Genomic DNA, 14913 nt, shown 5'->3' on the forward strand with positions numbered 1-14913 from the left:
GACACGCCAACTTTCCCGATTAAGAGCCAAGGCGGTGGCCGGAGAAGAGCATCGCAACTTGATTCGGACGGTGCTAAAGATGCTCAGGGGACAGCACCGGCTCTCCCATATGGCGACCTGCGTCGGACAGACAGCTCATTGAATCAAGATCAATATTCTGGCGGGCGTGCAGCGGAAGTCTCGAATTGGCTGTCTCGTGGTGTGGGCGACTACGCCCTTGAAGATACTGGTAATGTTCACTCTGGCTCGCACGGGAACGACGACCAGGCGGATCCGGAACATGATGGTTTGGATATGGTTCAACTTCATGGGACTATGGACTTCTCGGCGACACCACGTCTGCACTCGCTCGACAGCACGAAAGGAGTCAATTCCGATGGAAATAGGGCATCGCTCAGGGGCAGATTCAACGAGGACCGCGCTTCGTCGATTGAAGCTGGCAATGAAGGCGGCACATCCCAGCTGCACCCCAACACCGACGCGGACGCAAAGGTCGTGACGGATTATATGGACGACGATGGAAGGCACTTCAACGTGTTGCAGGCCCGCGACGGTGATAATAATGACTACTAAGTCAAGCTAATTGAGACTAATGGCGATTCTAGAGTCGAAGGAACGACGGATGTTTTTGTTGGTTCTCGCCAAGGCTCTCATGAGTTTCGGTGCACCATCTCACAGAGTGGAGGCTCACCTTGAACACTGCTCTTCCAAGCTCGGTATACGATCTGCCTTCATACAATTCCCCAATATCGTCATTGGGGTGTTCTTCAGGAATGTGACGGGTACCGCCTCGATCCATTTTGTTCGAGCGTCCGGGAAGGTCGCTTTAACTTCTCTCCACAAGGTACACCTTGTCTATCGGCGAGTTCTACACGAAAAGAAGGACGTGGGCGAGGCTCGACAAGAATTGATTGAAATCATCAAATCGCCACCGCGATACCCCAGATGGAAACGCTGTATATTCGCTTTCTTCCAGGGCGCTATCATATGCTCGCTCTCGTTTGGTGGATCTCTGTTGGATGTCTTTGTGGGAGGCGTATTCACGGCTAGTGTGCAGTGGCTGAACTTGTACGCTGTATCAAGAAGTGCTGCATACGCGAACGTCTTTGAGTACGTTGATATCGTTGATCAGTTTGTCTTCCTTCTGACGACACATCTCAAGTATCACCTCGGCTATCATCGTCGCGCTCTGCGCCCGACTTCTCAGTGGTATCCCTGGCAATGTGTTCTGCTACAACGCGATATCTTCCGCTGGGATTGTTCTCGTCCTGCCGGGATTTAATGTCTGTGAGTTACATCCCCTTCCGCATGCTCAGTCAACTAAGATGTTAACAGTGGTGTCTTCCTTGGAGTTGATATCTTTGAGCGTGCTGAGTGGTCCGGTCCGAATGGTGTACGCCATTATGTACACCATGTTTCTGGTCAGTAGCGCATGTCGTACTCTGCCTCGTGGGCTGATCGTTCTATAGGGTTTCAGCCTCAATGCCGGTTCCGAGATATACTTCTCTGCCTGGCCTAAGGCTCGTACGCAACTGGAAGCGGCTGCGGTAGCGCTCACGACCAAGGACAGTTTCTACGGCTCAGCCACTTTATTGAACGGAACCATTGAGCTGGAGCCCTTTGACGCCACCTTCACTGTAGCAGATACTGCATCGGCTTCTAGATTTATAGTTCAAGGTTCGTCGCACGCATTGTTCAGCTCTGATATTGATCGTCAAGGTGCAGGTTGCTTCAGAGACCCGCACTGGCCGTGGTGGCGTCAATTACTGCCCTGGTGGACTATGTTATTTCTTGTGCCCGTATATGCGACCCTGTCTTGCATGTCGAACTTGCAGTCCTGGAGAAGCAAGCAATTCCCTGTCATGATATGCTTCTCGATCGCGACATATGCTGCTAATCGAGCGGCCAGGATTGCATATCCGAACCAAGCAAGCTTCATAGCAGCAGCAGGTGCAACAGTCATCGGTTTTCTAGGCAATCTCTATGGCAGGATATGGCGCGGTTCGGCTTTCACGACTATGGTCCCCGGCGTTCTTTTCCTAGTTCCCGTAAGCCCCCATTCCCAGCATGCTCTCCGTGCAATTGCTTATTCAACACAGTCCGCATTATCAGGGGAAAATGGATTAAATCCTAGCTACTCTACGACAAGCAACGCTACCACGCAGTTCTCCGTAGGCTTTCAGCTCGGAATCAGGATGGTTCAAGTCGCGTTAGGCGTCATGGCGGGAGTATACGTTGGCGAATCTATCGCCTACGTAGGAGGGAGAAGACGCAAGCGGAATACACCATTCGCGTTCTGACCATTGGGTTGAGGCAGTGCCAAGCAGTTCCTGCGAACAACTAGATTGTAGTCCTCTATAGGTACATTTCAGACATACGAGTAGTGACGATGTTGGGTCGTGGAGTAAAGTTTCCGGTACAAATGAGGTCGCAAGGGGAAAAGGCTATGACAAAATAACATATCATTGACAACTGGTGAATGCGAGGCAGATACGCGCATAAAGTAAACATAATGTAAATTAAGTGACTTAACCGAATAGCTGCTGTAACTCCTCCATCCTTCGCTGGAGCATCTCGGCTTTGCTGTAATTCTGCCCGAGGGTCATGTTAGCAAGAGCGGTCTTCTTGCGCTGAACTTCGAGCAGGCGGGCTTCTATGGTGTTCTCGATAATGAGCTTGATCGTGGTCACCGGACGTGTTTGGCCCAGACGATGCTACAAGCCAAGTGTAAGATACGTGCTAACCTTGACCGTTGTCACTCACGATGCGATCTACGGCCTGATTCTCAACAGCGGGATTCCTGTACGTCCTTGATAAAAGAGGGCGAGCGTGCAAAATTCGGGTTATGCTCACCAATACGGGTCCATAAGGTACACCCGCTGCGCGGCGGTTAGATTGAGCCCGACGCCTCCTGCTTTGAGGCTGACAAGCAGGACTTCGCAGGCCGGGTCATGCTTTAGTGTTTCCATGGCGCGTGTACGATCGTCCCGCTTCATTGTACCGTCGAGCCGCTCGTAGCGTATCCCAGCCATTTCCAAGGCGTCTTCTATCCTATTACTACACTTAGCATCCCGAAACTCGCCGTCGGACATTCGTCACTCACTTGTCCAGCATTGTCGTCCATTGAGAGCTGTCGATGAAATCAGCAGCAGTTATCAGGAGCAACAGCAAAAACATACAACACCACAGTCTTGACAACGCCGTCATCTACTTCATTGCCTTGGTCGTCGACCATCTGTACTTCGATGGAAGTTGGATCATAGTTGGCGGAATGAGGATTCGCCCTGGAGAATTGCATAAGATCACCGAGGAGAGCTTTGATCTTGGTGGAAGGATGAAAATCTGCCAAGCTCGCCCCCTTCCGCCTCTTCTCCCGCTTAGCCGGCTTCTTTTTGGGCGAAGCGTCCACACTGCTCTGAGCAATGATCTCCACTACGTCTGATGGCCCGAGCGCAGCTTGACAGGCGGAACAGGCTCGTAAGGTATCCTGGGAAGCGTTCGGCCATCCAGGGCATACGCTACGTCGATAGCATTCGATGCAGAATAGGTGCTGGCAGCGTGTCATAACAGGACGCGGTCCACTGGGGCTGTTCTGACGGGTGGGCGCTCGTGACATTGTTCTGCCTTTTCGCCCTCGTTTGGGGCCAGTTGAATTGTCCGGATCCATGGCACCGTCATTCTGAGCGCCGTCAGGACCGCCTAGATCGGACCCACATTCGACACATTGAGCAGTCGCCGACTCTCGAAGGAGTGCAAAAACCGCAGCGGCGCGACTTGGCGTTATACCCTCGCGCGCAATGGCTGCAACGACGTCCTCGTAAACAGACGCGGCGTCTTGAGAAGAGCCTTCTGTAAATAGGCCCTTTCCCTCCACCAGTTCGTAGTGATCGCAGATCTGTCGTAACCGCAATATCTTCTGGAGGATGCCAACGTAGTTCTTCATCACTTCATTCCGGTCAGAGAGTTCCGTGAACTCGGCTTTTGATTCGTTGTAGAACTGATTGTAAATCGCCTGCTCTTGTTCGTCGAACTTCAAGAGCCGGAGCTCGTCCCGACGCGGGGGAAGCGTGAGGATCTTTTGTCCGTCCTGAGCCCTCGTTTCCTTGGTCCGGCGTAACGTGATGCACTTCATGATGGTCTGCAATCTCGCGACGCCTAGCGGCTGCCCATACTTGACTGGTGTGCCAATGAACTCGGTCCAGACATTCTTATCGTCAAACGGTTCTAACCGCAGGAATTTGACTAAGGCGAACACGTCGTCGAGCTTGTTCTGCACCGGAGTCCCCGTGAGACAGAGACGACGATCCGCTATTAGGTCGCACGAGGCACGACATCCAACTGTACCCGTCTCCTTTATGGAGCTTGACAATGAGTGGTCAATCAGTATGCAACTCAATACCAACTACGAACTTTTCTTACTGAGCTTCATCGAGAACGACTCTGTTGATCGGTGACCGCAGTCAGCACCCGCAGTACAGCACTGGGGAGACATATTACTCGCCTGAACCAGTGAATGCTTTGCAGAGCACTGCTCGCTTCCGAGGCGCTCGAGACAGTGACAAGCTTCTTGCGCTTCTTTCCTTTGGCACCGGACAGCTTGACGACTTGGTGACCTCCGCCGTCGTATTCCGCCAAACCGTCGCATTCTTCGTCATCCTCGTCCTCATCCGCTTCCGAGCTTGCCAAACTGCGATTTTGCTTCGAGTATTCCGTTGCTAATGTCGAGAATGTGGTGATCACGGCGTCGAAATCAGCCAAGAAGGATGGATCCGGCCGTCGAGCGTTTCCGTGGTATACATACACGCGCAGAGCCCTTCCTTCATGTGATGACTGGGCATTGTCGGTGGGAAGTTTGCTCAGTGACGGTTGTGATGGCGGTAGCGATTGCGTCAATGACAATGAGGAGAGTGACGGCGTCGAACACTTGCTGGCGGCGTTACCGGAGGTACCTCCCACCACCGTCACCGGTCCCCGCCAGTGCTCTTTGAATTGCTCCTCCCAGTTTGAAATGGTTGAGAGCGGGCATATAATCAACGTCGCGCGACTCTTCGTCTTGATACGACATGCTCGAAGATAATCCGACTCAAGTCTGTCTTGCTCTTTAGCGGCTTTTCCCTTGCTCTTGATTGAACAGGATGGAGCAGACTCCGCATTTCCTTCAGGCATTCCCCAGACGCTACCAGCGAAGTGGTCTGCTGTGAGCGAGTGCTCCTGCGGGGGCGGCGGAAGGGCCAGAAGAGGCGAGGAAGCAAACGCTGCAGCTGAGTCCAAAGTCGCGGCTATCAGGGATACACAAGTGATCGTTTTGCCAAGTCCCATCTAATGCGATTGGTGAGTACGAGTCTCGTCTGCACAATGCCGTAGTATCCCTCACATCGTCCGCAAGGATGGCGCCCTTGGCTTCCTGGGGCTCACGAAAGACTTCCTTCTGCGTGACGAGGTGTTGCCAGGATGGCTGTCCCGAAAAAGGATTCTTCCTCGCTTGCCAGAGGGAAGAATACGTGCCGTTTGGGCCAGGTCGTTCTCGCTCCCTTTCGAGCAGGAAGGTGATGGCCTTCTTCTGGTGCGAGTACAATTTCGTGGCGATACAAGGAGCTGACCCACAAAGATACATCGTAAGAAGCTGCCTATTACATGCGTAATTGCACCACGTACATGGCTCCGTCTCCTCGAGTTCATCACCGTTCCGCAAGCTCTTGAACAGTTCCTCCGCCTGGCTGCGTTGTACTTCCACACTCTTGCAGTTGACCGCGGGTGAGCTCCATCTGCTATTTGCGCTAGATGCGTAGCCGAGCCTGTTAGGGGCATTAGGTAGTAAATTACGTGCGTGTCCGCCGGGAGGTGGATTATGCGGGTTGTAATAATGCGCAGAGGATAGACGTTGATAATCTTGTGACAGAGTAGGGTGATCTAAGAGGAGACCATGCTGAGACAAATATCCGCCGACGACAGGAATGTTTCCCTTGGGTGTGTAGACAAGGAGTTGCAGAGGAAGGATCGGCAGCTGGAAGAAATGTGAGAAAGGGCTTCATTCGCAGGATATCCACTACGTACATTGGGCATCCCCCTTCGGACTTTACCATCTAACTTTATCAGCCCCTTCCCCAGCATTGGCCCGAGAGAGCTCGCGACCTTCTGTTCTACAACACCAAAGGTCTCCCCGGACACCATCTCGCCATTGGGCGCCTTCCAGTTGGGCGCCTTTATATTGATGGTTTCTGATTTTCCAGGAGCCGGTTCATGCTGCAGGCGGACAACCGCCCAATCTGACTCGGTGCCAGCGGGTTCGGGCTGTCGGAGATAGGGTATAGGATACAGCACAAGCGCGGTCACGGAGAGCATGCCAATGCAGACCGGTGTCTTCGGAGGCAGATCACTCGGAAGGCCACCAGGGGCTAGGGGCAGTGAATGTTGCGGTGGAGTGGCAGGCGGGGACGGGGAGCCAGTGAGATCTATCACTTGGCGATCCGGCAGCCTATGTGCGCTCGCCGGAATGACCGATGGTAGCGCGGGAGGTGGGAGAGCAGGTGCATGGGCCAACGGTGGCAATGGGGGACGAAAGGTAAACATAGAGGACAGCGAGACATCGCGTGTTGGTGGACCAGAGGACGATGGCCCTGCGGTAGGGATGGACGGTCGTGCCGAGAGGCCCGAGGGCTGAGCAGAGCGGGGGCGCTTGGAAGCGCTGGGTCGGCAGCGAACATCGTCCTCGTCTTCGGTGTGGTCGTCGTCGCGGGTGAGGTCAATCGGATTGGAGTACATGTTGGAGGAGCTGGTGGCCGTGTATACCGACATGGCGGGCGCAGAGCAGCGGCGAACGAGGTCGATCGTTGCGGCAGCGCCTTTTTGCACGGCTCTCGACCAAGGGCACAGGATGCGCACGTGACCCCTCCGGCAAAAGCGTAGCCAGTATGACTAAGGGCGACCAAACGCCTCCTAACGCCTCACTCATCTGGTAAGCCGTTCCGAATCGCGCTGCCAGCCAACGATCCTCGACTCAGACCGCTGACTCAGACCCCTTCCTGCCTTCCTCATCTCACCCCGCGCTGCCCCATTCAGATCTGGGATTGGCCCAGTATTACTGGAGTCGGCGCCGGAATTGCGCAGCCTGAGATAATGCAATATCGTAGTAAATAAACATATCCGCATTCACTCTATCACCTCGATCGCGCCAGATGGGGATGAGGCGATCTCGCGTCTCTTGATCTGCTTGCTCAAGATCTTGCGCAACACCTGTACCGTGTGCGAGTGACCAGGGAGCTGATCCAGTCGCTTGATCTGCTTCGAAACGCTGCGCTTTACATCAATGCCCGACCCACCTCACGTGTGCTAAAAACATACCTCTGTGGACCCTGCTGGACAACAGGGCAATCCTTGATGAGATGTCCCTGCGTCGAGTTGCACACAGCGCATTCCTGCTTGAACTTTTTCCTCGCGGCCTCTGCGGGGGGCGATGAGGTGCGTTTCGTGGGCACTGCAGAAGGGGCGATGCCACGAGGCTGTGGGTCGGTCGGGTTCGAATGCAGCCCATCGGCCGTCCTTCTGAAATCCACAGCCGATTGCGGCTCTAGCAAGTGTAATGGCTGCCCTCGGATTAGGTGGATCGCGCCGCGCCGGTACAAGACCTCTTCGATCGCCCGAATCGCTGCACGCTAATCCGAAGAGCAGTGTGTCAGGAGCACATTTGTCAATGAGGCTGGTCTTGTGCTGACCCGTTCTTCGAGAGGCTCGTCCACGGCATGTACCAATATAATATGACGGTACTCGGCAAGGTTCTCGGAACTCTCTGTCATGTAGCACCCGCCGACGTCGTGCTGTAGGCCACATAGACCGCATACGTCGTCTTCTTGCATCCGCTCGACGGGCAATGCAGCCTTGCCCTTCATATGTGGTGCGAGCTCTGCCGGATCCAAGGGTTCATCAGTCTCGCTCTCCGTATCATCGTTAGGAGTAGCGGATCCGGCAAACTCGGAACCCTCGTCAGAAGCAACAGAAGGTGCCTTTGCCTTCTGCACGGCCGTTACCTTAGGCGGCGGGACGGCGACACTGAGTTGCTGCTGTGCATATCATCAGGACGATGCCATTGGACTCCCTAAAAGCAAAACAACGCACCTGGGCAGCCAACGCTGCGGCTCTTCGACGCCGTCCTGTAACTACGGTATCGCTAGCTTGCGCTTTCTCCTCCGCGATCCGCTGAAGAGTCTGTGCCCATGAATCGCCCTGTTCGGCAGGTTCTTCGTTGACCGCATCAGCAATTTCCTCCAGTTCGTCCTTATCCGCAGCCCAGACTTTGGCGAAGGAGAATTGCAGACCGGACATCTTGTCTACTTCTTGTTCGTCTCCCTCCTTCTCAGTTTTCTCGATGAGTCTGTCGATATCTTGGTCCGAATCTAGCAGTAATTTCCCAATGGACCGCAATCACAATGGAGCGCACTCGCAGGATTTACCGACTTACAGTGTATGTTCCTGGCCTCTTGTTCCTCGCTGCTACCGTCGAAAAGGGCTTTGGCACCGAAAGTCAGGATGGATTGTACGTCATCCCCGCCGTTCTCCTCGTCGTCCATCTTCTGCACGATGAGATGGTCCAGGACGAGCTTCTTTTTTCCCGTCTGCATGATTCGCTCTGGCGCGCATGATGTTTGCCTGTGCGATTCTACGCGCGGAGTAGTGAAACACACCTTCGGCAGAATCCTTTACCATAAGTTTAAACACCAAGCAAGTCTTCTTTTGCCCATAACGATAGGCGCGCGCAATCGCCTATGAACCGCGTAAGGTCATTCCACGAGACGTAGAAGCTACATGAACTTCACCCACTTGGAGGTCCTGATGGAAACGTGTTCGCGATCAGGGCACCGCTACGATGTGGAATTGATGCGCCTTACCTGATGAGGATTGAAATCGGGGTCAAATACAATGACAGTGTCCGCGCTCCTGTGCGCGGCGAGGTCAGTACCAACGATCTTGCAGAGTGTTCCCGACGTGCCATAAGTTAATGCCGACACCACCAGCTCTCGTGGTGAGCAGAAATATGGAATAGATAGAGCCTTCTTTATTGAACTCATCCATGCTTTTCTGGCGATCTGCTTGCTTCGTGTTTCCGTCCTTGCGTACGACGAGTTGAAGTCAGGACAGTTCGTACGCAAGCGGTACAACGAACCAAGCGGAGGTATTTGACGCCCTCGCCAGTCAAGAAGTCTTCAACGATATCAAGGGCGATCGAAAACTACATCATGTTCAATGGGGTGCCTCTCGAATGCTGACGACACTAACCTGGCTGAACAGGAGAATTCTGTGCCCACGAGCCCACAGCTTCGGCAAGAGGCTCCTGAGTAGACGTAATTTTGCGCTGGCGTCGATGAGCTTTTCGTGCGTCTCCGCAGGAGACAGGCCCCGCGGTTCAATGTCATCCGACACGAGATACGGATGCTGAAGACATCTGATTCAAGGATTAGAGGGGAGGAACCGGAAGTGGAAGCCGATGCATACTTCCGTAGCTGCATCAGCAGATTGTTCATGTTTGCTCTTAAACCTGAAGCACTGGTATTCGGATTTGACCCTTGGGTCAAACTTCGGAGCAAATCAAGGTTCTGGCCTGCACAGAAGTGAATGTTTGTCCAGAGGCTGCATGGCAAGGCGTACTCAGTATAGACCGATAAATTTCTTTCTGCAGAGGGGCCATCGAAACGGGGACGATGACTTCATTCTGTGCAAAAATGTAAGGAGCATATGCGATATGAAATGTAACAATACCTTTGGCGGCAACGGCAGTACTTCCGACTTCATCCGGCGGAGGAAGTACGGTCGGAGTTTCTCGTGCAACTGTCTGACGAGATTCTCGTTCAGTTCGGCATATTCTCGTTCAAGACCCGCAAGGTCGTGCCATTCGGTAGGATCGAGGACTAGCCCCGTATCAATGATACGTCAGAAGCAGGCCGAATATTTACGCACAGTTCATGAGATTGAACAACTCTCTCATATTGTTATTCAAGGGTGTCTGTTGGACGGAATCAACTGAGAATGCAAATAGTAGTTAGTAGAGGTCACTCACTCCTGTCATCAGAACTCGGTGAATGGATTTGAGCTCCCTGAGTTTCTTGAAGATAAGGCTACTATCACTCTTCACTGTGATTCAATCTTGAGTGCCGCGTCCGAGTTATGGTCTTCGAACACAGGCTTACATCTTTGCCCCTCGTCAACGACGAGCACTTCCCATCTTCCTGCTCCCTTGAAGACGGAGCTAAAATCCTTCGGGTTATTGAGAGTCTCGTAAGTGGTCACAAGGACGTGATAGTTCCGAGAATCTCGCAGCTCGAACTCTCGGATGACAGCGCGGGCCTTGGCCTGTATGGATGGCATGATGAATTGTACACTTCACCTCACGAATGGGCCTACCTCTCCATAGAACGGTACCACCCGAAGCTTCGGTGCCCAGCGTTCGAACTCCCGCATCCAGTTGGTGAGCGTCGAATTCGGAACGACAACCAGAGCAGGGAAGACTTTCCACCTTTCGACCAAGGTGCCGAGAAAAGTGGCGATCTGTACGGTTTTTCCCTAAACACTAACGGTCAGGATGGTTCTATCAAGAAATTCTACGGCTTACCAGACCCATCTCATCCGCAAGTATGCAGTGCTGAAGGTTCCACCAATTGTTACACAACCAGTTGAGCCCATCCAGCTATTTTAGGTGGCCTCATCAACCGCTGGACGAAGCCATTACCGAGTAATAAGTCCGTACCTGAAAAGGCATCAACTTCAAAGTATCGTCTTGGCCCAAATCGGGCTGCTGTCCTTCCACAAGGGCGTATTTCTTCTTGTACTCATTTTTGGTACGGTTATCCGGAAGATCTCGCTTCTTCACAACTTTGATTTCGCGAGCACTTACAAACCTTCGGAACGCGACCTCGAAGGCGGGATAGTCGGCATCGTTTGGACACGGTGGGGAGTCCCATGTCGCTACGGAAGGCGTCAGCCGGAGAAGACACCGTAACGGCCGCACGACGCACACTCTTCATACCCCAGATCGCCCCACTTGATGAACGCCCAGATGACCAGATGAGCGTCATCGTCTCTAAGTTCTCTCTTATTGCGTTTCTCCCATTCCTCCACGGTCTCTGCGAGATCATCATCAGGCTGCTCGCCTTGATTATACGCAGCAAATCGTTGCTGCTCAAGCTCTGACGACAGTTCAGCGACGTAATCGTTGCTGACGCTGGCCGACGCCGTTGAGCCCTTCCCTCTAGGTGCTTTTGCTTTCTGGAGTCTCTTCTCCGGCGCCCAGAGCAGTACTTCGAGTACGCGATCCACTGTTTTCCATGAAGGAGGAATCCTCCTTTCAGCATCTATCAAAGCGGTAGTTGCAGTGTTCAGCGAAGAGTCCTCGGGTACACCCGGCACGGACGAGTCTCGGGAAATACTCTCAACGGTAGCGAGATTATCATCCGGAGGAACATTGCTTGGTTGCATAGCATTCTCGGGCACGGGTTCATCGAGCAGCTTGACCTTAGTGCCTCCGGCGAGGAAGTTTTTCAGCTTCGCGGGACTTGTAGAGAGAAGCCACATATGAGGAACCCAGGATGTCCTCCGGTAGCTTCGGTCGACCCATTTGACAAGGTACTCCCGCGGTAACTGGGACTTGTAATTGGAGGAGTCAGCAGGTGGCTGCAGCGCGTTCACTGGATATGGCCTCCAAGCCAAAATCTTGTCGAGGGCGAACGTGAACGAAGAGCAATCGTGACATAGCCACTTGGTCTCGCGTTGGTAGTAGAGGGCATAGGACACGGGATCGTCATGTGCGCCTTCCGGTGGTGCTGGTAGATGAATATAATGAGCAGGACGCTTGCAAGTCAGGCACCTGAAAAGCAGCTCTTTTTGGTGCAAGTCATCCTGCTTCGCATCGTTGGCCATCTTGACATCACCGTCGGGGCCCCCTCCGACGGATGCCTTGGAACCCGGGGAGTGCTCCTGTTGGGAAACACACGGACTATCCACTCTCTCTAGGCAGCCAATACAAAAGCCACCCCGGGTACAGGCACCGCAGACAAATTCAGTGGTTTCCAGAACATCAAGATCGTTTCGCCGCGTCATGTCGCCTCGGCTTCCGAGAGGTAGAGCCTGGTCGCGCTCGCGCGCAGCCTTGAGAATATCGCTGCGTTGAGTAGACGCTAAGCAATTCCAATGAGCTGCTACCGGACACCTCAAGCTATGAAAGGGCGGAGAAAAGTGCATAAGCTGTACATTAGCATTGATAGTTCAGATGCTCACCATCGAACCCAACCGCCAAGAGAGTTGATATGCTCTTCTTCGTCTTCCTCGAACTCGTCTTGCCTCGCCCTTTTACCCCTTTTCTTGCGCAACAACTGGACATGGGCTGGACGCTCCCGGCATTTCTCACAGGTGTCGCGATGGGCTCTCAGACGGGCCGTGTCTTCATCGGAATCATAATCAAGCGCCTCAACGGGACGCACGCAGCCGTACGCAGGCCGAGCCGGCTTCGGAATTTGTTTCCTCAGATGCAAACGGGGTTCCTGGTAGGCCGAATTGAGTTCCTCTTCATCTGTGCCATCTTCCGTCCTGGAAGACCTCTTGGAAGAAGCGGAAGTTCGTAATGTAACTTGATACCGCGGGGCGGTAGCATCGGAATCGTCATCGAAGTCGGAGTCAGGAACGGCATAGACTCTAGTTGCACGAGTCTTCTTAGGACTGAAAGGCAGAGTCTTTTTGTTGGATGCATTGCGTGTGTTCCTGCGGCTGGGGAGATCACCATGAAAGTCCAGGAAGTTATCGCCGCTGTCGATCTCGGACTCCGACAAAGACTGTCCCTCGCTTGATGACTGACTAAGAGACCATCGACCGTTGGATTGCCTCTGCGAAGTCGGATTCCTTCGTTTTGCACGTGTGCCGCGAGATGAAGTATCGGAGTATGCATTGAAGCGTGTAAGCGACCCTGAAGCTTTCTTCGCCACTGAAAGATATATGCTCAGCTTAACATCTCAACATAGAAAAGAGGATAGAACATTACATACAATACTCATTCACAAGCTTGGGGTATAGAAGAGTCATCTTCTTTGCAGGATACTGTGTGGCATGTCGATTGTTGGTAAGCATCGCACCCCGCCCCAGGATATACATACGCACCCTATGCACGGTCTCGTCGCCATGCAGCACATGGTAAGAGAGCACGCCGTCGTCTCGATCTTCGTCGATGATATATTCTGGTTGATCTCTGCCTTCAAACGCTTCGACGGGCGTCCGTGTCGGACCGCGGTACTTGGCTTTCTCCTGCGGCGGTAAGGTAGGGAGTTCAACACCGGAGAAAATCCAGCGCCGCGGGGCTTCCTGAGATAAACCAGACGGAGGGGGGAGTGCTGCTATGGAATTGTCGTTGGTTGCCGGTACTAGCGAGAATGAGATAGGATCTGGAGACGACGATCCTGTCATCGCGTCTGGGGTGGGGAGACGTCCGACGAACGCGACGCGCGACACACCGTTGATGAGTCACGCATCACGCGCACCGGTCCCCGGAGCGTGATGGTTTCTCCCGGAATTCATATCAGTGCATATACAGTGCCCGATCAGTCACTTGTACAGTACCAGTCACTTGTACACCTGCCTTGATCTGGCTCCCCTCGCTCAGAATTAGCTACTTCCTCTTCGAACTACAGTACCATATAGTTAATATACATGCTGGCTACAATATTTGATACTGCATGGGATGCGATTTATCGACTCGATTAATTGTAAGACTGTCCAGAATGTGTGAAGTCCCATTCTGACCAAATTTCTGCTCCTTGCACGTTGTATGTAGAGCTACGATTGTGGAGTCTACTGACAACCGCAGCTCCTTGTATCAACCAAGTGTACCCAAGGCATATTTTCCGTACTCTTATGTGGGCACCAATGCGGAACTACGTCCACCAGGGTGCAAACCATGTGCAAAACAGCCGAAACGACGGGGAAAGTGTGACAGATTTGAGTTGCACAGCCATCTTGGCTCCCAAATATGGTAGCCGTGACAGCCGTTTTGGCAGAGGCCGGCGTGACATAGCCGGTGTGCAAATGAATAGTTTTTGTCTTAAGCGCATGACAGCCAGTAATCGGCATCCACGCAGCTCCTCAACACATTGCAAGCCATAACAATATGCTGAGTTTGTGCAGAAGCACAATGTGCATCATATGAGATAGTTTTTACAAGGTATGAATGGGAGGACATGGAGTAATGGTCAAATTACATTTTTGGTGTACAAAGGACTGGTCGTGTACTGTACTGGAAAGAATGGCGGGTGCCCCGCCAGTCCACCTTTCTCTTGCATGTAAATTAGCCTATTCGCGATGCAGTAGTAAGGCTAAGCTCATGCACGATCCGGGAACATCACATGATTAGCGTGACATTCCGAAAAAGGCAATCTACGGCTGCTTGGTTTGACGTGTCGCCTCCAGGCTCCTTAACCAGCCGCTCGTATCGCGTCGAACTCCCAAATCCTAGCGCGGTAGTCGATGTTGTAACAGAATGAATGTCGGAATGGGATCATGTGAACTCAGGGGTAACATCATGTGATCATTTCCTTTTATATCATAAGGCTTGGGGGAGTACGACGCGATAGAGCGGCTGGCAGATCTTGTATTTCAAATTCTCGGCTTAGGCTCGGCATCCCTGTACAACAACGAGTCTAGGGGCAATGCGAGGCACTGCAAATACCTGAGGAAAATGCCTGAGAGCGACGAATATACCATAAATGGTATATTTGTGCACTTCAGTTGTCCGAAGTCAGTGGCCATGCGAGCGCTGCATCTTGTGGAAGTGTCCAGTCCCATGCCGACTTCGCATGAGAGGCTGCAAGCCGCAGCCAGTGCATAAATGAGATGCAGTTCGAGTTCCATCAGAATACCCAGCATGTGCCTCCACACTGCAGCTGA

At 52.9% G+C, this 14913-nt stretch overlaps 3 protein-coding genes across 3 annotated transcripts; 1 reads left to right on the plus strand and 2 right to left on the minus strand.

Annotated features, from left to right (window-relative positions):
• Positions 1-592: 592 nt before the first annotated feature.
• PUNSTDRAFT_56753 (DUF1212-domain-containing protein) lies at positions 593-2300 on the plus strand (the record flags this gene model as incomplete). Its single annotated transcript, XM_007378915.1, has 5 exons — positions 593-1110; positions 1163-1287; positions 1336-1421; positions 1470-2048; positions 2100-2300. 5 exons carry the CDS (start codon positions 593-595, stop codon positions 2298-2300), a joined length of 1509 nt encoding a protein of 502 aa, XP_007378977.1.
• A 97-nt stretch (positions 2301-2397) lies between these two features.
• PUNSTDRAFT_95600 (uncharacterized protein) lies at positions 2398-6570 on the minus strand (the record flags this gene model as incomplete). Its single annotated transcript, XM_007378916.1, has 10 exons — positions 2398-2714; positions 2764-2800; positions 2854-3051; positions 3104-3130; positions 3180-4361; positions 4420-4440; positions 4502-5319; positions 5375-5595; positions 5656-6004; positions 6055-6570. The coding sequence occupies 10 exons, from the start codon at positions 6568-6570 to the stop codon at positions 2529-2531; spliced, it is 3555 nt and encodes a 1184-aa protein (XP_007378978.1). The 3' UTR covers positions 2398-2528.
• Positions 6571-7149: 579 nt separating this feature from the next.
• On the minus strand, positions 7150-13437 carry PUNSTDRAFT_140446 (uncharacterized protein; the record flags this gene model as incomplete). The annotated part of the gene is made up of 24 exons (XM_007378917.1): positions 7150-7291; positions 7342-7652; positions 7713-8057; positions 8113-8390; positions 8456-8623; positions 8679-8757; positions 8815-8823; positions 8883-8931; positions 8984-9102; positions 9158-9223; positions 9271-9436; positions 9487-9592; positions 9640-9703; positions 9751-9899; positions 9949-9994; positions 10049-10122; positions 10179-10341; positions 10393-10551; positions 10601-10675; positions 10736-10953; positions 11004-12199; positions 12262-12961; positions 13023-13074; positions 13135-13437. The coding sequence occupies 24 exons, from the start codon at positions 13435-13437 to the stop codon at positions 7150-7152; spliced, it is 5037 nt and encodes a 1678-aa protein (XP_007378979.1).
• Positions 13438-14913: the final 1476 nt, after the last annotated feature.

This window comes from Punctularia strigosozonata (assembly GCF_000264995.1).
Source record: "Punctularia strigosozonata HHB-11173 SS5 unplaced genomic scaffold PUNSTscaffold_1, whole genome shotgun sequence".
In the NCBI taxonomy this organism is placed as follows: domain Eukaryota; kingdom Fungi; phylum Basidiomycota; class Agaricomycetes; order Corticiales; family Punctulariaceae; genus Punctularia; species Punctularia strigosozonata.